Source organism: Pseudorca crassidens, chromosome 1, assembly GCF_039906515.1.
Source record: "Pseudorca crassidens isolate mPseCra1 chromosome 1, mPseCra1.hap1, whole genome shotgun sequence".
Classification (NCBI taxonomy): Eukaryota; Metazoa; Chordata; class Mammalia; order Artiodactyla; family Delphinidae; genus Pseudorca; species Pseudorca crassidens.
Window position 1 is genome coordinate 49,962,762 of NC_090296.1, and position 24,400 is coordinate 49,987,161.

Consider the following 24,400-nt stretch of genomic DNA (forward strand, 5'->3'; position numbering starts at 1 on the left):
ACACCCTAGAAGAAAGGTTGGAAATCTATTCTATTTATCCCAGAAAAGGGATGATTTAAAGGGGACCGGTGACTGCTCTCAAATATTTGAAGAACTAGCGTGCTGTTCTGTATGGCCCCAGATAGTAATGGTACGATTAAGGAGTCGAGTTCCCAAAGAGATATATCCAGACCCATGTCAGCAATGACTACAAACAGGAGGGGGCTGCCGGAGGCCATGAGATCCTCAACCTAGGGGACTTCAAGGGAAAGCTTGTGATTGCTGCTCAGATGTTATCGAGATAAGTGTCTTCCCTCTTAGACTCCTGCAACCTAAGGTAATATCAAGTGACTTAGATGACCTGTAGGCAACTGACCCAACACTTGCACCATGTGCCCATGGGGAAGGGCACAGAGAGTCTACTGGGATCAAGTGGAAAGTGCTCTCTTGCACTTCATTTGGACAATTTTCATGACAAGGTAGGAAGTTTTTTTTAGGAGCTTCTTAGAGAAAATGGGGTAAGAGCCCAGCTGGTAGGATATGGGAGGCCATAGGTGGGAAAAATTCAGAGACAGAGATGGAGTGATTGGGTAACATGTATATTAAATAAGCTTGCTTGAATAGAGAGCATGGTTCAAGACTGAGAGGAGTCAGGGACAATTGGGTCATCAATAAATAACGGATCTACATAAAAGGATAGAAAAGCTAACCATTTTAGTGTCAAGTTATTAATCCCATGAATAACCATAGCTGCCCTCAGCCCAGTCCCGCAGAGTGGTACCATCACCAACTCCAAGTGCTTCTTCCCGGTGCTGAGAATAGAAAAGGGGAGTATGATGGGATTGGATATGCTCCCTGAGTCTGGATGCAGTACACGTCTCTTCACTGGTTTTCAGATGATTACTCGAGAGTTCAGTATACCCTGAAATTCATTCTACTGTATGTGTCCTTTCCCTTAATTTTCAGGGCAACAAGTATTTTAAGGATAATGAATTAATTATTATTACTTGGTGAAAAATACATTTCCAAGCAAATTCTTGTTAAAAATGTTTTACTGAGATAAATATAATTGTAAATTCTCTCCCTAAAAGAAGCCCGTATCAGTTTGTGGTGCTGTGCAGTTGTCTTTCAAATTTTTCCATTAAACTAAAAGACTAATTCCCCCCTGAGATCATTATAATATAAATCATTTCTGAACAAGGAAATGATCACACATGCCAAATTACCCGAACCATTTGAAGTTTAGGTAGAAGAAAATTGGAATGTATTATTATTGGGAACACAAAGCCTTAACTCCATAAGTAGCCATTTCTTTTCTCTGAAAATCTGCTTTACACTTTTCTGTAAAAAAGTAAAAAAGAAAAAGAAAAGAATTTTCCCCAAGGATAAGTCTAAAGCCTGAAAAGCTAATTTTAATATATTCAGAAATGAAAATGAGACCGGGTTGGCAGTATTAAGCTGAAATACTCCACCAATGCCCTTGCTCTGAGCTCTTCCAATAGAATCCCGTTCTGCACACACGTGCTCCACTGAGCATGTGCAGAATAGCATTTGGATAGGATAAGGATGTGTTCAACACAGAGCAACATGCTAACAGACTCAAACCAGAAAAATATTCCCAGGAACACTCTCTGGCCACCAAAACAAAATTATTTTTTCAATGAGAAGAAAGTTCCTTGGTGGTTTTGGACATAGAATACTACCATCATGCCATCTGTATTTCCTAAATTATTACTATCAAACTAAGCTCTAAGAAGGCCCCTATTGGTAAAACATCTGTCTCTGACCAGATAACCCTACTGCATACCACCACCTATTGTTCAACAAAAGAGAAAGGAATGATTTTAGTAATTTAGAGGAACTACCTCTAAATTACTCTAAATGTTAGAACCAAATCAAGTAATTGATATGTCCTTACTCTGGGATAATAGTGATCTTCATGCCAGACCTGACTATCTGAAAATAAAGACATTTTTGCCACAAATGCACCTCACCACTGCCCATGGTCTGTTTATTGTTAGAGAAGCAGAGATGTTCAAGGGCATCGTTAGGGTCTCATCTTAATGCAGAGACAAAGGTAAGGCTCCTTCCCTGATTACTTGTTCAGCCCTATCTTCCTCTCCTATTCAAAGAGCAAGTCTTGAGTGTGCTGGTATAGAAAAACCATCTCGTCCATTTAGAAACGGAAAAAGTAAGAGACAAAAGGAAAACTATGGAACAGCAAAGAGCTGGTCAAAATCGTCACCTCCTAAATAGAAACTCTTTAAGAGGCCATCGTTGTACAGGTAGTAACATCCAAGGGAGCTGGAGAGGGTGAAGTATTAATCTCCTCTTGGTCATCAATGGGTAAAATTTACCTCTAAGGTTTCTAAATTCAACTCGAAAGATATTTAATTAAAAGGAAACTTCCAGTACCTTCTCTACCACTAAAAATTGGGAGAAGAGAAGACAATTGTCTGTGATATTTGAAGTATCCTCTGGTCATGGGTTCCGACCTGCCGAGAATTCCCTCCCAGTCTCAAACCACATTGGCAACTACGGGGTGGATGAGGCTTTGTGAAAATGCATTCGTAAGGCAGGTCTTGGGGAAAACTGTGCCCAGCAGGTGGCAGATTTCTGATCTCTAGTTTGCGTTGATCTTACATTTAGACACAGATTCAGAAGAACAGACAGTCCCTTTTCCAGTGCCTTCGGAAAGATTGCCGCTCCGTAGAATGAGTCCTTTCTCCTCCACCCTTAATCTACAGCCCAGCTTCCCCAGGAGATCCTACTTTGATTTCCGATCCTCACCCCATCAGCTGAGCTTGCATTCCTCTTTACAGTCTCTCAATGCACCGGGTGAGCTGAGCTCGTCTGACCTTTCCTCTTGATCTCTGTGCCTTGAAGGCATCTCTGAATACCTGTTTCGTTCTTGGCGTCCATGTGCGTGCAGAGGGTGATGAGCTAGTCTCTGTGTCTGTGGCCTGCTTCCGGTATGAGGAGCATTTGGATGAGGGAGCTTTGTGGCATTCTTGTGTGTGTGGTGTGAGGACCAACCCATTGAGCTGTGGTCAATGTATATAATGGTGTCGGAAAGTGATGAGTGAAGTTGTTCTTTTTGCACAAGCTGGTACCACCATGGGAAACCTGCTCTGTCATCACATGCAGTGGCATAGCACGCGCAGGTGCTGGCTGAGTGGAGGCTGTGGCCTTAGTATGGAGGTTTGCAGCCCTGCTGTATCCAGGAAACCAGCTGTGTCTGGGAGACTGGATCAGTGCACTCAGCCTGGAGTGGTCTGATTAAACATAGACTCAAGAGATCTTTATTGAAAAAATAAAAGTAAAAAACTTGCCAACAGCAGAATACATCATACAAAGCAGACACACCAGAGAGCAGCAAGTGAAAGTATTTCCTGCCGAATCCTGCGCTCCCTGGTCAGACAGGGTCATGGCTGATTTTTTTCTAAGCAAAGGGGAGGAACCACCACCAGCTAAATCAGAAACCCTCAACTAGCCTAAGGCCCAAAGATGGGAGTCACTGAAAAGTCTGGCCTCCCAGAAGTTTCCTACAGCTAAGAGGGTTGTGACACGGCTTCAGGCTGATTTCAGGAAGCTGGACTAGTGATACTATGCCATGAACTCTGTCTAGCCAATAGAATCCTAAAATATCTAAACTGCAGTCCTATTTGATCTCTTCAGGACTATATTGTAATCAGGGATACTTACGATGCACATTTCACGTTTCCAAAGGTTTCTTTTGTTTGTTATTTTATTCTGTTTGCTCATCCCACATCCTGGAATGAAGAAGCCCACAGCATGACAGTGCAAAAAGGATGCAGGGACTTCAAGCTCTCTTTAAAATGACATTTTTCTTTGTGCTTTTATGTTTCTTAATGTTTTTCTGTGCGCTATTGGCTTTTAGACATGCTTTGTTATGGAAGCCTTTTCACTTGTGTCTAATGTACTGAAATATTGTTATAGTCTTTGTAATGTATATTGTCTCAAGAATAAAATATGTGGGTTTGGGGATATCTGATGGCTGTATTTGACACCATTGTTCTAGTTGTATCGTTGAAACTTAAATGTACGATGGTGTGTTTAAAGTAGTGTAAAAAAGATTTCAGAAAACTTGTTTTGAAAAAGACTTGCACAAGGCATGATTCATTTAAAAAATTTAAAAGCCCTATTCAGATTCTACAAATTTATGTCCAAAGCTGGATATCAGATTCAGTTTTAAAACTCCAGGTGTTCTGTACTCACTAAGTTCTAACCTGTGAATAGGAATTGAAGTGATAATTGATACAAACTAAACATAAGTATTCAGCCATGAGTTGGAGAAAATGATTATTCTGCATATCAGTTCATCCCAGAGGAAAAAAAAAACCAAAAGTAATATCATAATCTTTACATTTTGTTTTTAATTCAATCATTAGTCCTTTCTAAGGTGCTTTCTTAATTCTTCTAAAATTCTTTTAATTCAGTGTATTATCCTTTATTTAGCACATAAGGGCCTTACTGAATTGAAAAAACATTAAATGATCCTTTCTAGGAGATACCCTGGTGCTCATCAAAAACACATTTCCTAGATCAGTCACTGACAGCACTTGAAATTGTAGTTCACACACCTTTGAACATTTTAAGACTAGACGGCTTCATCCACCCTGATGAAACTTCTCATGGAGTAGGTAAGGGGATGTTAGGGAAAGAGGGAGACGGTTGCAAAAGTCGCACAGGTGATTCCAATACATCTCTGAGGTCACTCCCACCCCCTTCAGCACCATTTCCCCCTCCCTCCCTTAGGTGAAAAGGACTCATGTAGTAAAACAATCTAAGAAAGAGATGAGGTCATTTTCATATTTACGACATTTAATTCATGTCATTATTAATAATTACCAGATGTGTGTATTAACATAGGGATTACATTACACATCTAGTTATATAATTATCATGTGACTTGAGCCCAAGTCACAGCAAAGGCCTCTGGGCCTAACCAGAGTTAGAAGTACATGGAACAGTGATGTAGAATGGAGTTTTATCAAGATTCAGTGATTTCTCCATTTCAATTGGATGAATTTTTCTCATTTTCTTCTGAATACGGAAACTTTAGTGGAAAACATCATCGGAAGATGATGAAAATTTAAGCTGTACAGTTTAGAAACAATTGGAGGAGATTTTATTAAATGAAAAAAAAAAAAAAAAAAGATGTACTATTCATTTTGAAAGAGCAGAGAGGCAATTTTTACCCAGGCAAGTAAACTAATATAGAAAGGGCTTTGGTTTTTCATGAATCAGGCCTCTGGTGACTCTCTTCAGCTGGTGCTTTTTACATGTATACAAATAATTTTTATTGACCTGGTTGTTGTTTCATAGCTTTGATGTGTAGTATCTCTTTATAGGATGCAATTTTGAGACACAATCTGCACCTTACTCTCAATTAGGCAAGTATACCTATTGTAATTGTTATCTTTTACATATGTGCTTGGTGTGCTCCACTCCCTTCACAAAATAAACGGTGGCAGCTTATTCTATGTCAATAGAATTGTCTAATTGTCATTCAAATCCCATTATAGCAGTTTCTCACATGCGCAGAAAAATGAGTCTGTATTTTTAAATCTTATGCCTCAGAGAAGATTACTTTTCCCCCAGCTTTCTTGTACATCAATGCAAAGCACTCTTTATAAGCAGAGCACTTGTGGGCAAAGGTACTAATCAGACCGATACAGTTTCAAACTGAGTAGTGTATGCGGTTTTAAACTGAGCCCTTTTTTGGTATGAGTCTATCAAGAGAGACATGTTTTCTTATCAATGTCAATTTTGCTTCCTATTTCTCTCTCCCATGCCTTTCACTTGGAATGACAACAGTTGATATTAAAAAGCTGTTGGCAGGTATGGAATAACCTTATTCTGTTACAAATAGCAAAGACCAAAGTGCATGTGTGGTGGCTCACAGATCTGATAAATCAGCAATTTCGTCTGTCCAGAGCAAGTTCTGGGCAGGTGACATTTAGAACTCGGGCACAGCGCTGCGTACAAAGACGTCATTCCATCTGCACCTAAGGTCCAAAACGTTTTACACGGTAGTTTTAGGAGTAACACGGAAACTGCATTTGTGGTGAAGGAAGCAACCTGTCTTACACCCAAGTCACAATCACTCATGAAAATTAGTTTCTGTTGCTGATAGCTTCGAAGCTTTTGAGCTTTCGCTAACACTGAGGAAATTTTCAAAACGAGTAGACCTGAGCACTTCTGCAGAAGGGACATTTCCTTGTTTCACTGAGTGTGTTTTATCCCTCCTCCATCTAGGACTCTAGCTCCTAGCCTCCCCGTCTCAGGGTTACACAGGCATCTTAGCGCATCCCTCTCCCCTTATGTCTCTGGTGTACTGTTCTGCCAGTCACCGGGTGAAGGGACTTGCACCTTCCAAAATCGATGCCACTGCGCTTCCGGATCACCCGACTGGGAGTGCAGGCTGAGCCGGGTAACCCCTGCTGAATCGGTCGTGTGTCCTCCGTCTGCTTCTGGGCGCAGAGAGCCCTAGCTCCCAGGAAGTGCCCCCTGTCTGCTCACTCACAGCCCCTTCTGGCCCTGGACACCTCCTTCCCGCATGGAAGCATGAAAACGGGACAAGACGCTCCTCTCCGGCCCAGGAGTGCGTTATGGCGTGAGCTCAGTGGGTCCGTCTTAGTAACCGCCCTCCCTTCTGTTGTTCCCAGTGGCCTGGTTTGCTTTTGACCCTGGCTCGGCGCACTCTGACATCATCTTCTCCAATGACAACCTGACTGTGACCTGCAGTAGCTACGATGACCGGGTGGTGCTGGGGAAGACTGGCTTCTCCAAGGGTGTCCATTACTGGGAGCTCACGGTGGATCGCTATGACAACCACCCAGACCCTGCCTTTGGTGTGGCTCGCAACAACGTGATGAAGGATGTGATGTTAGGAAAGGACGACAAAGCCTGGGCAATGTATGTGGACAACAACCGGAGCTGGTTCATGCACAACAACTCGCACACCAACAGGTACCCTGCAGCCCCTACCCCCCAAGCAAGCCTTCTTCACGTTGGCTTCTGGTCGAGAACGAGAGCCCGAGTTCAGAGACCTGTTAAACAGACAACATGAAGGAAGACAGGCAGGCGATCTTTATGAAGTAGAAGTCCTACTGCTCTTGGCTGAGTCCCTCCTGGAGTTTTATTTTATTTTATTTGCATAATGACAGAGACATGAGTACTTTCCTAGGTCCCTCATTGCTACGTTCCACCCAGGGCTGGAAACTAAGAATCCTCATGTATATGTATTATAGAAAAACATTCCAGGATTCTAAAATCCAGACTTACAACTTCCCAGAGAAGCACTGTTGGACAAGATACTTAGTTTCTCTGAACATCAGTTTCCAAATCCACCAATTAGGAAAATCATGTTTTTCCATGCATAAATGTTCCCGTGATTACATGAATCATGCAAAAATGCCTCCCATCCACCTGAAAATAGAAGCCACTGTTCTTCTTATTATGATTATTATCAATGCCACTTCTCAGAATAGTAGCCATTCATTAAACGAAGTGTATGGATGCCAATTTGGATAGTTTTGTACTTGAAGAGCTCTCTTATTATTGTATGGACTCAGAGTACCCAGTTTGCTGGGAAAAGAGAACAAAGGTAAATAAAGGTTTTCCTTTAACAACAAAATATAGGCAAGTATAATGTAACCCATGCTATCATACTTTTTCTAGACCTCCTTTTTCATACGGTTTGCGTTTTCTTCCTCAAATGTATTTGTCACACGTTTCCTAGGTAGAGAAGTGTCTTTTGTGGATCCTAGTCCACCTTATTCTCAAAGATTTCCCCAGGATACGTTCTCATTGGTGTCTCTGGGAAAAAAACAAAACTACAGTTGTAGTCAGTTGGATCACAAGGAAAGTGAGTCAGGCAGTGGTAGGCAGTGGACTCCACTGTCTCAGCTTTTTCTGTATGGTCATCACTGCCCCTTTTCTAGCCAGTAGGACTCCTAGGTCCTTCACTTCCTGTCCCCTTGGATAGCTTCTATACATCTGCATTCAGTTGTGTATTATTCACCATCACTTGAAGTGAGCACACATGCCATTCCAGCCTGATATCAAATCCTACTAGATGTATATAAGCCATTGTCTTCAGTAATTCACATTGGGGGGGACCCTCTGTCACCAGATTCCCTGATGCCACGTACCACGCTTACTTTTCCCTTTTAGCTTCTTTATTTGGGAGTGAAGGAGTGAGTAATAACACAACTGCCACGCTACGCAGAGAAACACTTTCTTAAGGCAGAGCACATCTGCTTGCATGCAAACTGCATGTCACCAGTGCCCTCATTGCCGAAGCTGTGAATTTCCAAGATGAAATTGATACCCCTGTGTTTTAACCACTACCTGCAGTCTGTGTTCTGCGTGCCGGGGGGAAAGAACAACACTGACATTTCTGTGCTCTGCTGAGATGAGGCTGAAGTTCAGTATTGCTAGCTCTCAAAGAGGAGGAAAAAGGCAAATCTGATCATCCATGCTCGATGGCTTTTGTGAAACCATCAATGGAAGAGTAAGACACAATTCGTGGTCAAATGACAGTCACTCCACCTCCTACAGTATAATTAATGATTTCACCTTACAGAGAGGAGATTCCTCTTCTCCGGTGTTGGCGTTTTATGAAGAGCCTCCAACTTCTCCAAATTCAGCATGCCCCAAATTACCATCTTTCTGGAATGAGCTTTTCTGTTTCATGGAGAGCAGAAGGGCCCAAATCCAATTTTTCATGCATGTGTTTTAGGTTCAGCTTAAGTGCTTCTTTGACTTTCAAATTAAATCATTTTGTATTTAATGATGTTTAATTCACACCATATGTGCAAAGCGTGAGACCCAGCTCTAGGCAGACCTCTGATAGCCCAGAGGCTACTTTTTGCTCCTGGCCTTTGATGCTTTGTTTTCTACTAGACGACAGCCTGTAGAGACCCTGTATGAAGGAGTTCGCTCTCAGCAACGGCAGAGCAGCACGGTGAACCTATACATTCTCAACAGGGGAGTGAAAATTGGTTTTCCAGGGAGCGAGCAAAAAATCTTTCTTCTTATATATATAAAGCACAGATATACGTACAGCCCATCAGCAGATACACAGTATATCTGCGGTATTAAAATTGTAAGTGAGGAGGGGCGATTAGGGGGAAAAATGTTTTAAAAGGCTCCTGGGGTGGGGATGAGGAACAATACTTTTAAACAAGTTAAAAAATACTGGTTTAACCATACAAAACGGGAAGCTTCTAGAATGATGACAGGCAAGTGAAACCCCATGTTTTCTTTTCCCACAGAACTGAGGGAGGGATCACAAAGGGGGCCACGATCGGGGTCCTCCTAGACTTAAATAGAAAAACCTTGACATTTTTTATCAACGACGAGCAGCAAGGTCCCATCGCGTTTGAGAACGTGGAAGGGCTGTTCTTCCCGGCAGTCAGCCTGAACAGGAACGTGCAGGTGAGCTGCAGACTCTGCTTCTGAGGCTGCCCACGGGCAGCGAACTCAGCCCCTGCCCACCGAAGATCCAGACCGAGACGCGGAGGAAGTGGGGGGAGGAGCGCCGGGTGGGATGGACGTGACAAGCGAGATGATTCCAGACTGGCATGAGCCCCTCGGTTATATTTAGACACAATCTAGTGAACAGCAGGTGGGAAACTGGGATTCTCTGCGTGGCTGGCTAATTAATGATTGTCCCTCTGAGCCCTAGATTCCTCTCTAGTAGAAAGGAAACTCTTGAATCAGCTGGCATGAAAACAAATGAAATGACTGATGCAAAGCGCCGTGAGTGCCAGAGAAGGGAAGGTGTGAGCCTGAAGTGCTAGCACGATGCTCAGAGATTTGGGGCGATTTCTCTGCACTCTTATCAGTTCTGTCAGGCGCTTCGGGGACAGAAAACACATACTGATGATTTACTGTAAATAAAAACAACAAGTTCTTCTCATTCGTTCATTCAACAAATATCTATTGAGTGCCTTTAATATGTCAGGCGCTATTGAAGTATTATGAGTATTGGTGTTTACCAGTGAAAACAAAACAAAAATCTTTCCCTCTTAGGGCTCACATTCTAGTTATAGGAGACAGACAGTGAATAATAAGCACAATTGCTATGTTAACTATATAGTATGTTAGAAGGCGATGTCCAGTGGAGACAAGACCGAGAGAGGGCAGTGGCCATCTTAAGCAGCGTCGTCAACGTAGGTGGACCTTATTGTAGTCACAGGTGAGCTGAGCCTTGAAGGGGGTGAGGGAGTGAGCTGTGTGGGGCTTTCCAGGCAGAGGGAACAGCCAGGGCAAAGTTTCTAAGGCACGAGAGGCCTCACTTAAGCAAGGAAGGGCCAGGAGGTGGCAACTGGGGCAGATGAGGGGCAGTGGGAGAGAAGATCAGAGCCATGCGGGAGGGTGTGCCCTGCCAACCTCTGCCGGGACGGGACCTTTCACTTCCGTCCTGAGCTAGAGCTCATCATCGACTGTGACCCTCATTCAGCAAATGGCTGCCTTACGATAGGATAGATAGGGCTTGAGAATCAAAACACTGCTGGTGGTTTTTGCTCTATATAAAACCACGTCTTGGAAGCTATTTTAAAAATCCATTGTTGTTTATCAGTATGTGCAGTAGAAGTGATTGCAACCCAGTGACCTCTGCCCTTCTGTCTTGCTGCAACTAGATGGGTTTTTCTGGATGGCTGACATCTAATCAATCAGAGTGCAGCCTCTACATTGGACAAAAGAAAGCTATAGATTTCCCTAGAAGTGTGTCTTCGAAAACCCTCATTCAAAGTTTTCCACATTTTCAGCTGTTTCCCTTGCAAAGAATATTGTACTTGACGCTCTTTAGGGGTTTCTGAGTATCTTTAGAGAAAGACTCTTGGGCTGGGGAAGACAGGGACAAGACAAGAAGGGGAGAGATGACAGACAGCAGTGCATGAAATGGTTCTAGCCTGGTCCGTGCAGCTCAAGTATGAGGTTGGACAAAATTCAGAGAAATATTAAATAAGTGCCCACGTTTCTTCATACCTGGCAATCATGTAGTCCATCCCTAAATGAAAGGCTTATCCTAACTGGAATAACTAGTGGACAAATAATAGGGGAAGAGTTGTCTGCGCATCTGCTTTCTGTCCATGGACATGGCAGTGATCACCGCCGTGTGGCCAACAGGCTTTTCTACCTTCATATCCATGCCTGTGTCTTCAGTCATAGGAACACAATCTCCCCAGAATCCTTTGAAGAAGCAAGTGGCTGCGAACCATATTATCAAGTGTCTCCAAGAGTGGGGAGCCCAGCATGGTGGCCAGGTTCTTAGCACAGGCTGAACTCTACTAGAATTCTCTTCAATGCCTGCTAGAATAGATGTTACAGAAAACTGAACAGATCCCCTTTTGAGTGAGGAACACACCCGCTGTGCTCTGGGGAAGGGGTGCAGGGGGGGATCCTGCAGTGCCTTTGGGACTCACAGTCTCTTCCCACAGGTCACGCTCCACACGGGGATCCCAGTCCCCGACTGCTACTCCAGCAGAGCATCAATAGCCTAAAGATGTGCTGTGGAGGCGCCAGCTGCCTGTTCTTACCTCCACCTGAGAGCAACAGCAAGGAGCTCAGCCAGAGCTGGAGGGAGAGGGAGGAGGAGAGAGATGCTGGTCCTCGCACCCCGCAGCCCCCCTTTCCCTCCAGCCTCTCTACTGCTGTAAAGCCTGCTTTCTCTTCCATGTTCAGCAGTTCTAACCAACGGAAGACCTAGACAGCCCACCATGTCACTTTGTTTCCACAGCCAGATTTTGCTTTTAGTTACATTGTTTTTTTTACGTAGGTGAGTTATCTTTTCTTTCTCCTTTGATCATGTCATTGGTGACTTACTGACCTGGCACTGCCAAGAGAAAATTCTCCTGATAACACTTTTCTTAAACTTTCTGTCAAGGAGGTAGGTAGTAGGGAGAGGTAAGGAAGAATGAGCTGAATTCGGAGCTTGCCGTTTAGAACGTTCTTGAGTGTTCTTACCCTGCGACCTCTCATGCAGCGTTAGCTCTGCAAAGCTAGTCTTTTCAGCAATGAAAAGTTTTACTATCCACTAAAGCACAAAGATATCAGCGACCCGACTACACAAAGACGAAGGGGTAGAGGCTCACAGGACAGCTAGGTCATTAGGACGGGCCAGAAACCCTGGTCGCTGAATAAAATGGGAAGGTCTCTAAAGAGAGGCAGGGCAGGGGACTTCATGATCTGGTTCATTCATTTAATACAAGTTTTTAATTGAAAACCGACTCTGGACCAGGCACTGTTCTAGACAGTGGAGACAGAGTGGTGAATACACAGGTGTGGTCTCTGCCCTCCCGGAGCTTATATGGTCCTAGGAGAACAAACCAAAAATAAAATTATTACAAATTGTTATTAGTATTAGGAAGGAAATAAACAAGGGCCAAAGAGGCTTCTTGGTAAGATCTTTCAGATCCCCTAGAATGATGCTAAAAATCCATGCATTCTGGCCATAGTACCAGAAACATACCAACTCAATGCCTTTTCAACTGTGCTATTTTAATTATGATACTTGCTGCCATTCACCACAGAGTCCTTTTTCGGTAGAAATGATGTCAGCATTCTTATTTGTTAATACTGCGGTGATACTAAGCCTTAAAAATAAATGTGAAAAAAAATTAATGACCAGAAGGAGGAAGACTCATTGTCCATAACGGAGGATCTTAAGTTGCAGTTCACAGCATTCACATTCTCAGGATTAACGCGCTTGTCTCCGTGTAGACTCACTATCCGTGCCTGTTACAAATGAACAATCCATCCTCTCTGCTGCCATTCACAACCCAACTTTCTGGAATTGTTCAAATAATGTTTGGGAGGAAAGGAAATTGTAGGTCATTGCTATGATGGATAGCGGAATACTAAGCTTATTACTTCCGTGTAGAGATAGACTTATATACGCTACCCTTCCGATCCTTTTGTTTGACATGAAGTTTTAGAAAATGTAGCACCTAGGAAGAGGTTCTGGTTAGCTGTCTAAATATTTGCCAGGGAGCCAAGAAATTCACCATGAAAAAAAAAAGAAAAAGAATAACAAAAGGGAAGAGGTAGGATGGGAAGGCTAACAAATTAAAGTTTGGGCAAAGAGTAATATATGTAAATAGCTACTAATTTACTTTTGGGCTTACTTGATTTAGATTATTCCTATCAGCTGTGGTGTTTTTCTAGTTAAGTGTACCTGATTTATTGAATGGGTGCTATCCTATTTGTGTCCACCTTGGTTTTTCTTGGCTACAGAAACATTCTGTTGCAGGCCAACACTAATTTGATATATGATTTATTCTCCAATGAGACTCGATGGCTGGGCCGCTGTAGACTCATAGTTTCTCTTGTTCCTTATTAAATTCATCCTGCTAATTAGATTTCTAGTGACCGGTAACACGTAGTTTACACAAAATTGCAGTTATAGATGCATACAGCTACTGTACTAGAACAGATGGATATTTCTGGTGTGCCAATAAATGATTTTTATGAGAGAACATCCTATGTGTCTTTAGAATTTCTTAGTTTTTGCCTTTTGGGGACGACAGTTCGCCTTTGTCAGAGCAAAGTGTCATGGGAAGGTCCCGCAGAGCTCGGGAAAACACCTGCCCTTCATTCCATCTCCTCAGGAACCTTGCACCGTCGCCTAGTGGTGCTGACCTCCTGAATCCTAACTCAGTATGAAACATTAACAGTGAGATGCTGTTGAGGGTCTGCCTCCAAACACTGGGCACTTACCTTAACAAACATGCTCCTAGAAGCTCCACAAACTTGTACTGCAAGATACAGTGTCACTGACTTTTTCTAACCTGGTTCCTTCACCACTTCTTGGAGTAGCTAAGCAATACGATTGTTTTTAAATAATTACAACAACTAGCCTTTTCAAATGAACAGCCTCGGTTTTATATTAAAAGGAAAACATGACCTAAAAGCATATCGAAAGCACGGGTTAAATCCATTTCACCTGCCTTCCCGAATCTAGGTTGTTTTAGGACCCGGCTCGCAGCCTGAACTATAAGATGTTTGAGGGAGTGGTTTTCCAGGAACTTGGCATCAGCTGTGTCTAATTCCAGCTGAGCTGATTAAGACTGGATAGGATTACCAACCCCTCAACTGGGCATGCGTGAGTGTCCTCTCGGTGACCTTCTGATGGCGCAGAGGCCTGTAATTAGTTACAGCTGGGCAGAAGGACACTTACCGCACCTTTTTCCAATCACCTTTCCCCATGCCCCCCACGCGCCCCACGAGCCCCATACCTCAGACCAACCTGCTTCCTTATGCAGTTATCCCATAAATACCCCAGCCCCTTGCCTTGGGTGGGGAGGCGGGTTTGAGATTTGTTCCCTCCTCTGTTTGCTTTCCTGGAAACCTCAGCATCCCAGCGTTTTGGTACGCTGTGCCATGGGCAAAACAAACCTGGTTCAGAGCTTCCCTGGTGGTGCAGTGGTTAAGAATCCGCCTGCCAATGCAGGGGACATGGGTTCGAGCCCTGGTCCGGGAAGATCCCACATGCCACGGAGCAACTAAGCCCGTGCGCCACAACTACTGAGCCTGTGCTTTAGAGCCCACGAGCCACAACTATTGAAGCCCACGTGCCACAACTACTGAAGCCCCGTGCCACAACTACTGAAGCCCGTGCGCCTAGAGCCCGTGCTTCGCAACAAGAGAAGCCACCGCAATGAGAAGCCCACGCACAGCAGCAGAGTCGTCCCTGCTTGACACAACTAGAGAAAGCCCACGTGCAGCAACAAAGATCCAATGCAGCCAAAAATAAATAAACTAATTAAATTAATTTTTTAAAAAACTTGGTTCAGTAACAATATGATCCAGGTTGTAACCTGAGTGGAACCTCAGGCAGTTGTTAGGAGCTGCTGCTCTGTGTCCGTCCAGGTTTCTGCACTCTTCTTTCCTCACCGCCTACCCTGATATTTTGTTCTTCTTTCTCTATTGGCCCCATCTTCTGGTTTCCTTCTCTTCTGTTTGCTACCTAATGGGACACTTTAGCCATGTTTTCCTCTTCCCGTGGTGTTGAGGTGAATAGAACTTCTGATCCCCCTCGAATTTCCTCATAGTAGTGACTAAGTGATTTGCAAGAAATCACCCTATTTTCTGGAAATGAGATCCTCTTTTTCTGCCTCTAATGTGTGCGTTCATCTTTTGCCCATCTATTCAACTCACTGATAAGAAAGGAGGGCTTGCCATTGAATCAGAATTTCTGATTATGGAGCAAAGAAACTATAGTAATTAAAGAAGATCTTAGATCACACTACCTTATAAGTTTTATGAACATGCTAAAGATATCTGCGTATATTCTTCAACTATATGAGCCAGCTACTTCCACTTAGACTGGTGTTTAGGGAACCTTGGGTCTGACATAATACATCACACATAACTGAGGCTCCTTAAATCGTGTCTTTTTCTGAAGAACCAGTTTTGGGGATACATACAGAATTGAGGGTATCAAATAGGAATGAACAGTTGGAAGCACCTAATTAAATACACAGAAACATCAGCCTGGTCATTTGGACTCCTTATCAGCTCCACTCTGCCACAGCTGTGCTAGGGAACGCTGCATGTACAGAATTAGATAAAACAGAATTAGATAGTGGCAGTGGTTGCATAACCTTGTAAATATATTAAAAATCACTGAGTTGTACACTCTAAAGGGGTGAGAGGCCATGTTGGACATAACCAGGGCTCTCCTTACAGCCTTTATCAAACTACTTAATAGTCTGTTCCTATTTCCCCAAACCTGTCCTCTGAAATAAAGCCTAAGGCAGAGACGGAGCGGTATTGAGGACCGAGGCACTGACCTCCTGGCTCTACCTTTTCTTCCTCTTCCCATATTCCCTTAGTCAGTGGAAGGACTTTGGTTTGCTTCCTCTTCCTGTGTGTTGAAGACCGCCTCTACATTTCGTCCTTGGCCTTCCTATCATGGACTTTAACCCGCCCCTTTCCTGAGGGTCATAGTGGTGGAGAGAGTAGAAAACCTGGCTACCATTAAGGAAGCAATTCAAAATAGGTCTTACATCCCCCCAGTGGGTATGAACCTTGCTCACATCTTTTTTCCTTCTCCCACCAGGTAGAAATAAACATTCACCGTGAAATCTAAAAGGGCTAATATTTTGGTTTGTGTTCTCGCCCTTTTTCCCCCAATATTTTTTCCTAAAATTCTCTAAGCAATGAAGATAATAAATTATAATTCCACTAATAAGCATGGCTGAATGTTCAATTACCTGTTAACTTACAAAACGTGTTTTGCTGTATGGCCACGATTTTTAATGTGTATGATGAAGGAAACCATAAAGCTAAAGAAACCACCTTGGGCTTCCCTGGTGGCACAGTGGTTGAGAGTCTGCCTGCCGATGCAGGGGACACGGGTTCGTGCCCCGGTCCGGGAAGATCCCACATGCCGCGGAGTGGCTGGGCCCGTGAGCCATGGCCACTGAGCCTGCGCGTCCAGAGCCTGTGCTCTGCAACGGGAGAGGCCACAACAGTGAGAGGCCCGCGTACCACAAAAAAAAAAAGAAAGAAAAAAAAAGAAACCACCTTGATGAGAGAAACTTCATGAAGGTATAAACCAGTGAGTCATTCTCCACCCTGGCTAAAACTCTCTAATAAGAGCAATATGTCCAACTATGCATTTATATATGTTCTGCACAAAGAAAGGGGCACAAAGCAAAGCATGTAAAAGTGCTTTGTGCAATAGAGATGAAAGACATGTTAAATATAATTATTAAGTGACCTCTACCCTCTGCACTGTCAGACAACCTGAGAGTGGTCAGGTACAGCAGCTGAGAGCACAGCATCTGTTGGTGACCGTCTGAATTCTGGTCCTGGCTCCAAGGTGTACCAGCTGCACGCCCTGGAACAAGCAATGAAAACTCACCCACAGTTTCCACATCTCTAAAGTGGAGGTAAAAACAGAATTGTTTTGAGGGTTAAACCAAATAATAAATGTAAAACACTCCGAACCGTACCTAGCCCGTAATGAGTGTTATGAACTGTTAGGTATTATTCTTTTCTGTGCCATCTGTTGGTGATGTCAGTTCCATCCCTTCCCTAAGATACCAACTGAGTGTCAGTAATGATTCTTACCGTCATCTTCTTGGGTGACAATGCCTGTCTTTAGAACTTGACAAAAACTCTTTGTCAAATTCTTCCACAACAATTAACAGAAGAATGTAGGCAAGGAAATTCTGAGAAAAAGCAGTAAGTTGACTTATATGACACATTAAAATCTATTTCAAAGCCACAGTAATCAAAATGGTACTGTATTACTAAACTCAGCTATAACTCAGAAATAGATATTTCAATGAATGAATCACAAAGGAAGGAATGCAAATTATTCCAAAATGTTGAAAAGTATTATCTGAAATTTAGTGAACTATTTGGAAACTATATTTTTAATCATATCATATCTCAGATATTAAGATGTTAAACATGAAATATTTAAAACTTTAATAAACCAGAAGACAATGCAAATATTCATCTCATCTTCCTCAAGGACGCTTAAGTCACTGTGGATTACTTTATGCAATAGGTTTATCAATTTTCTAAAACTCCTCTCCAACTTATATTTTATGTTTTAAACCCTCCTTTGTTATTCCTGCCTATACACCATAGCCATCTGTCTTCTTCTTTAATTAACTGGGCCCATCTTTATCCTGTCTAAACCCACTTTCTTGTACTATAGATTTATTGAATGTATTGATTTATTGTTATGCTGCCATTTAACAAACTACTTTTAAGGAAAGATGGAGCTATTAAATATGAACTACTCTACACTCCGTTTCTGGACTGTATTTTCAACCTAACAGTTAATGAGTTTCTAATGAGCAAGTCATATGAAGTAAATGAGGATCCTAATTGTTCTTCTGTAAAGGCTGATTTCCACATTTGATCTGTGAGAAGACTACTCCACTCAATATATTTTCCTAATTGCCTGGTGAACAGCGTGGCTGTCAGATGTGAAGAAATAAGTCTCCAGGCTTATCGGTTGGTAGGCTTAAAATGATGAGCAGGTGAAGGTTAATTGCAGCGTCTCAAGAGGTTGGTTTCATGCTTAGCAATAAATGGGCTTTGCAGAATATGCAAACTTTATCTAGGTATAGTGATGCTCTCAGACCTGCTATGCCTGCAGAAAAAACAAATCTCAAATATCTATCAGAAAGAAATCAGTTAATCTTAGAAACTCCTGAGGATCAGTCAAAACTCCATGCCACTATTAAATTCCCTGTCTTCAAGATTTCAACTAAGACCAAGAACTAAAACAGTGTAGTTATGTATACTGTGTGTGTTAGTTGTCCATCATCCAAGTTGAGGGGACACTTTTCCTTGACGTTGAGAGAATCTGAGCATCTGCTCTCCATGGCTTGGGGAGAGAGAATCCCAGCGGATCAGGTGAAGCACTGAGAGCTAGTTCAAGGGCAATCAGGATGCCACATCAGGGACCCAAAGGGAACAAGAGAGAACAGGATACAGGGGCACACTCAGCAACAAGGAGATTCAGATGCATTTCACATGTGCATTTTTTTTCCTAGAGGTCTCAAGTGTTAGGCTTCATCCTTAAGCCTCTTGTCGAGCCTTTGGCAATAACCATTGGAAACTCAATCACTGGGGCACATTCCTAGTAGAAACTTTCAAAGATACTATAAAGGACAACAAAGAAACATCGGTTCTTCCACCAAGTGGGTCTGACTCAATATGATATTTTTCATGGTCTGAATCATCTCGGGGCTAGGCTAATAATAACATCATCATAATAATACCCTATTTTCTTATTTCTTGAATACAAGGGTGGTTTGTTTTTTTATTTTTGTTTTCCACACTTTAACATCTCTGCAATGAAGATACATCTCACACGTATCAAAAGAAATTCACCACTGGTAAAGTGGTGATTCTCAACCTTCGCCACGCAGTGACGTCATCTGAAGGACTTTAAAAATACTGATACCGGGCTACTAATTTAATTGGCTTGAGATGCAGCCTGGGAATGTGGGCTTTTTGAAGTTCCCCCAGGTGATTCTAACATGCAGCCAGGGTTGAGAATGAAGGGGTAAGGGATGAGGGGGTGGCATGCACTCAGAGACAGTTTTTATTGCCTATACATTTGGGAAATTAATAAGATGTGGGGATGGGGAGACCATCAGTTCATCAGTCTGTTACTTCTGTGGAGTTATTTGCATTGATAACTGGTAAACTTAAATTCACATCATAATTTCCACTTAAAAGATCTTCTAAAAGATCCCACTACAAGGCATTCCCTGTAGTGTAGTTAGGGCTCCACACTTCCGCTGCAGGGGGCCCGGATTTGATCCCTGGTCAGGAAACTAAGATCCCTCAAGTCACGTGGAACGGACAAAAAACAAAAAAACAAAAAAACTCACTACAATGTAGTATAGAAAAGAAAAAATATATTGTGTGTACACAAAATTAATCACATACTGAATAATGCAACTGAAGGCAATAAAAATAGCCAAAATTCTGAGACCAGATCACAGCTTTTCAATTGTTGGGACCAACAGATGTGTTAAAAAAACTATCCTTCAGATGTCCAAATCTGTCAAAAGCTTCCAGCTACTTTTCAAAAAAGCTCTTTACCTTAGTTATGTGTAATTCAGTTAGCGATAATACAAACAAAATAGCCAAGAGGGAAATACAAACAAGCAAACAAACAAAACCCTACAGAACGCACAGTGTTCTTTGGTATGTGTTTAAATTATTCTGCAGCATCACAAAGATGCTGACAAGGTCCAGATCATCAGCAGGGGTGACCTGACCGTTACATGTAGCTGCCAGTAGCCATAATTGAGAGAGAGGCATTTTAGACCCCAACTGTGATTGTCATTCTGAAGAGGAAAGTAGCATGTATTTGTGGGTATAAATATACACTGTGGTAAATTAGATTCTTTTTTAAGGTTGTATACATTTTATGTTGTATTTGGTTTTGTCCAAAGAACTGTCAATAATATTGTCAGTGGTGCATCTTACGATCTATAACAAATTTTCTTACAACTGAGAAATACTCTAATAATATAGTAGCTATATATTGGATCTCATTGTTTTCCATGCAATGCCCAAAGGCTTTAAGTGAATCATCTTACTTAATCTTCATCTTACCTACATATTTTTATTATAACCATTCTAGAAATGAGAACATTGAAGCACAGAGCAGTTAAGTAACTTGCCCAAAGTCACACAGCAAACAAGTGCCGGGATTTGAACCTAGATGGCCTAACTTCAGGGCTCACGCTCTTAACCACTTGGTGATAGGGCACTGTGATTGCTGCACATAGGGTGTACCCCATACAATACCTTCAGTAAGTAGTTAATGAGCACCTATTAAATGCTATAAACATTGTCATAACAACTGGAGATACTAGCGAAGAAAATAGTCAAGGTCTCTACCTTCTTAGAGCTGATATTCTAACAGGGAAATGCAAATAAGTAAATAAAGCTCAAGGTAATTTTAGGTAGTAATAAATACTATATCAGAAATTGAACAGGCTGATGAGATGGAAGGCTTCGGGGTGGTCACCAATGGCTTCCCTGAGGAGATGATGTTTGGGCTGAAGAGGCGGGGGTGGGGACGGGGGGCTGGGGGGTGGCACAGGGGGCAGGGGCGTGGATTGGGAACGGCAGGGGCAAAGGCCTTGGGGCAAAAGGAAGCTTTGTGTGTCCAAGGAGCTAGAGTCAGTTCGGCTGACAAGCAGTGAGAGGAGGGGAGAGAGAGAGGAGCGCAGCACCAGGTGTGTGTGTGCTTGGGGCGGGATTGGGCCAGACCACTGAGGCTCCTGCAGGCCAGGCGCACCAGCTGGGAGTCTGGTTACAAAAAAACAAACTTGACTCTGGCTCACCTAAAGACACAGAAGGAAGGTACTGGAAGGGCAGGGAGCAGCTCAGAAAGATGGGATCCAGGGCAGCTCTAGGTATCAAGGGAGCAGGAACTGACGCGCAACGGCCTTCTCCAAGCCCCCGAGACCGTATACTCCCGCAGTGCCTCATCTCTTAGTCTCTGCTCAAGATTTGATTCCAGAAAGACAGTGTCTGCTTTGGCTTCGCTCCAGTGTCTGCCTCTTAGCTGACGTCAGGACCTAGAACCCCAACTACTGCATCCGATCTGTGTGCTGTTTCCAGAAAGGTAGGGGACGCGTGCTGGCACCCAAATGAACAAAGCAAAGGGACGGGTTCTATCCAGGTCATGTTTTGAATGAATGAATGCTGCTTACGTCTGTGCCTTCAGTTTCTGGGATGCAGGGTCAGGGGTGGTTTGGGGGGCGGGCGGTGTGTGTTTACAAAAGCAAATGTTTTAGAAATGGTAGGAAGAGAGGAGGCTTAATTTCAATCTCTGCAGAGAATGAACAGTGAAGGGGGATGTTCTCTTCAGTACTGACTTTATATCTCAGGATTCTAAACGCTCACAACTTATTTAGCTCAGAAAACAACAGAGCTTCTATAACTCAGTCGAAACTGGGACCACAGCCAATTCTACCTAATAGAAATTTCCAAGCAATGAACACAGAAATCGTTGCCTCTAAGCTACTCAGAACTGAGCTGGGGATTTTTTCTCATGGCATAAAGAGTCACGCAGTTGATTTTTAAAAATTATTCTTTGGGTCCTGCTCATTTGAAAATCTGCCTCAACATGAGCTGTAAAGTCACAAAAACCAGTTTCCCAGCCCAGATCAACCACTTATTAGATATAAGCTTAGACACGTTAATTAACCTCCATCAGCCTTAGTTTGTGATAAACTGGAGATAATAATGCCTACACCATAGGGTGATTGTAAGGACGGAGTTAGAAAATACGTTGCGTGCCTAATACAGCACCTCTTTGGGATTCCTCTTGATTAAGCACTTGTTGATCCTTGCCATGAGAATGCTCTGCATACAATTAAAAAATACATTGCTAGGGGCTTCCCTGGTGGCGCAGTGGTTGAGAGTCCGCCTGCCGATGCAGGGGACACGGGTTCGTGCCCCGGTCCGGGAAGATCCCACATGCCGCGGAGCGGCTGGGCCCGTGAGCCATGGCCGCTGAGCCTGTGCGTCCGGAGCCTGTGCTCCGCAACGGGAGAGGCCACAACACTGAGAGGCCCACATACCGCAAAAAAAAACACCATTGCTAGTATGTTTACATTAGTGTGGATGTGGAGGGGGAAGAAAGTTGACGCAAGGTTTTGGCCTTGAATAAATTTAAAAGATTTACATTCCTTGGGAATATGGTTCATGCCAATGTTTCTTAGGACAAGTAATAATAATCATCGTTACTATTACTTTAGTGCTCACAATGTCCCAGGCACTATTCTAAGCACTTCATATTTATTTACTTATTTAATCTATACAGCAACCCCATGAGGTTGGCCTTATTATTATCCCACATTTTAAAAATTAGAAAGCTAGAACAAATAAAGTTTGTGTATGTGCCCAAGGTCACACAGTTGGTGGGTGACAGAGCTGGGAGTTGAACCCCTACGTGTTGGTCCTGGGGCCTTCACTCCTAACCATTCTGCTTCACTTTCCAAATAGCAAAGAAGCACTAATCTACACACTACCTCACCCATGGGCAACTCCCTCCTTTGCATACAAGTTGTTCCATTTGGAGTAACAAATTAAGCCTCCAGTTATAAAGTTATGTGTGTTGCATGGATCCACAAAGAAATCAAAGAATGGAATGGTGGTTGCCAGAGGCTGGGGGAGGTGGGAATGAGGAATTTCTAATCAACAGACATAAAGTTTCAGTTAAGCAAGATGAATAAGTTCTAGAGATCTGTTGTGCAACACTGTACTTAAAGTTAACAATACTGTATTGTGCACTTAAAAATTTGCCAAGAGGGACTTCCTTGGTGGCACAGTGGTTAAGAATCCGCCTGCCGATGCAGGGGACACGGGTTCGAGCCCAGGTCCAGGAGGAGCCCACATGCCGCGGAGCAACTAAGCCGGTGCACCACAACTACTGAAGCCCACACGCCTAGAACTACTGAAGCCCGCACCTAGAGCAACAAGAGAAGCCACCGCAATGAGAAGCCCACGCACTGCAACGAAGAGTAGCCCCTGCTCGCCGCAACTAGAAAAAGCCCACGCACAGCAACAAAGACCCCACGCAGCCATAAATAAATAAATAACTTAAAAATAAATAAATAAAAATAATAATTTGCCGAGAACATAAATCTCATGTTGTGTTCTCATCCCAATAAAACAAAACAAAATAAAATTAAGTAATAAAATGAGAGGTTTATGCCCAGGACCTGGAGGAATTCTGAAGGAAACCTGGTCTCCCTGAAACCTGGCCCTTGGCCTTGGCCTCCTCGGAGGATCGCTAAGCTATTGTAAAGATGCTCTCTTCTCTAGGCTTTATTGTCCTATTTCGTGTCCTGGAGGATAGAGGACAAAGCCAACTCCAGGCAAAATTCCGAAGTAAACAAGGTGTCTCTTTGACACATTCTCTTTCCTTTCTGTGTCCATCACTTCTCACCAGGAATACAGTATCCAAAGCACTGAAAATTTCCAACAGTGACAACTTACCCCATATGCCTCAGGAGCTCAATCTCTTTTCCATTTCCCTCATTTATCAAATCTCCCAGTCTTCAATTTCCAGGTTATTGCTGTGACAGGGTAATAAACTCCAATATAGTTTCTTGCAACTTCCTACTAAGATATCCATAGAAGCTTCTTAACATATAAAAGTTTCAACAGCATTAAAAATCCTATCAACCATCTGACAGTGCCTAAAAAGAATTCACACCAATGTCAGCATAAAGGGGGCTAACAATTGTGGCCAAAATGCAAAAGGAATTTATTGAAATAAACAGGCTTTACCCCCTGGGACAGAGCAGCATGGTCACCTGGGAAGGAGAGAAAAAGAGGCTTGAGTCACCCCACTATCAGCACCCAGCTCAGGAATGCAGGTCCTGCACAAAATAACACGCAGGGACCTATGCCCTGCTGCAGCCAAGAGGGGAACTACCTCTTTTTTTTGTTTTTGTTTTTTTTGTTTTTTGTTTTTTTTGCGGTACGCGGGCCTCTCACTGCTGTGGCCGCTCCCGTTGCGGAGCACAGGCTCCGGACGCGCAGGCTCAGCGGCCATGGTTCACGGGCCCAGCCGCTCCGCGGCATGCGGGATCCTCCCGGACCGGGGCACGAACCCGTGTCCCCTGCATCGGCAGGCGGACTCTCAACCACTGCGCCACCAGGGAAGCCCGGGAACCGGCTCTTTTGTATGCATTCACGACTATACCTCTCAGCGCACCCATGACAGCTGTATGCAGACAGGATGCTCTGCCGTGGAGGTGATGCTGGCACCTGAGGGCAGGGGCAGAAGATCTTCAGAGGCAAGCCATGCTTAGGGTGTTTTGCTAATATTCTTGAGGACAAAAATGATCTTCCTTAGTAAGACAGACGAAAG

At 43.3% G+C, this 24,400-nt stretch overlaps 1 protein-coding gene across 6 annotated transcripts in view; it reads left to right on the forward strand.

The window, feature by feature from the left end:
- TRIM9 (tripartite motif containing 9) overlaps positions 1 to 13,495 on the forward strand; it is a 112,220-nt gene extending 98,725 nt beyond the window's left edge. For 2 of the 6 annotated variants that reach the window (XM_067735952.1, XM_067735958.1), the window contains exons 8-13: positions 2,629 to 2,817; positions 5,355 to 5,396; positions 5,821 to 5,844; positions 6,672 to 6,975; positions 9,285 to 9,447; positions 11,457 to 13,495. In XM_067735952.1, the coding sequence (XP_067592053.1) occupies positions 2,629 to 2,817; positions 5,355 to 5,396; positions 5,821 to 5,844; positions 6,672 to 6,975; positions 9,285 to 9,447; positions 11,457 to 11,519 (785 nt within the window). In that variant the 3' untranslated portion in view covers positions 11,520 to 13,495. The remainder of the gene's footprint in view (positions 1 to 2,628; positions 2,818 to 5,354; positions 5,397 to 5,820; positions 5,845 to 6,671; positions 6,976 to 9,284; positions 9,448 to 11,456) is intronic. The other 4 variants (XM_067736001.1, XM_067735990.1, XM_067735968.1 and 1 more) reach the window with 3 other exon arrangements.
- The last annotated feature ends 10,905 nt before the right edge of the window (positions 13,496 to 24,400 follow it).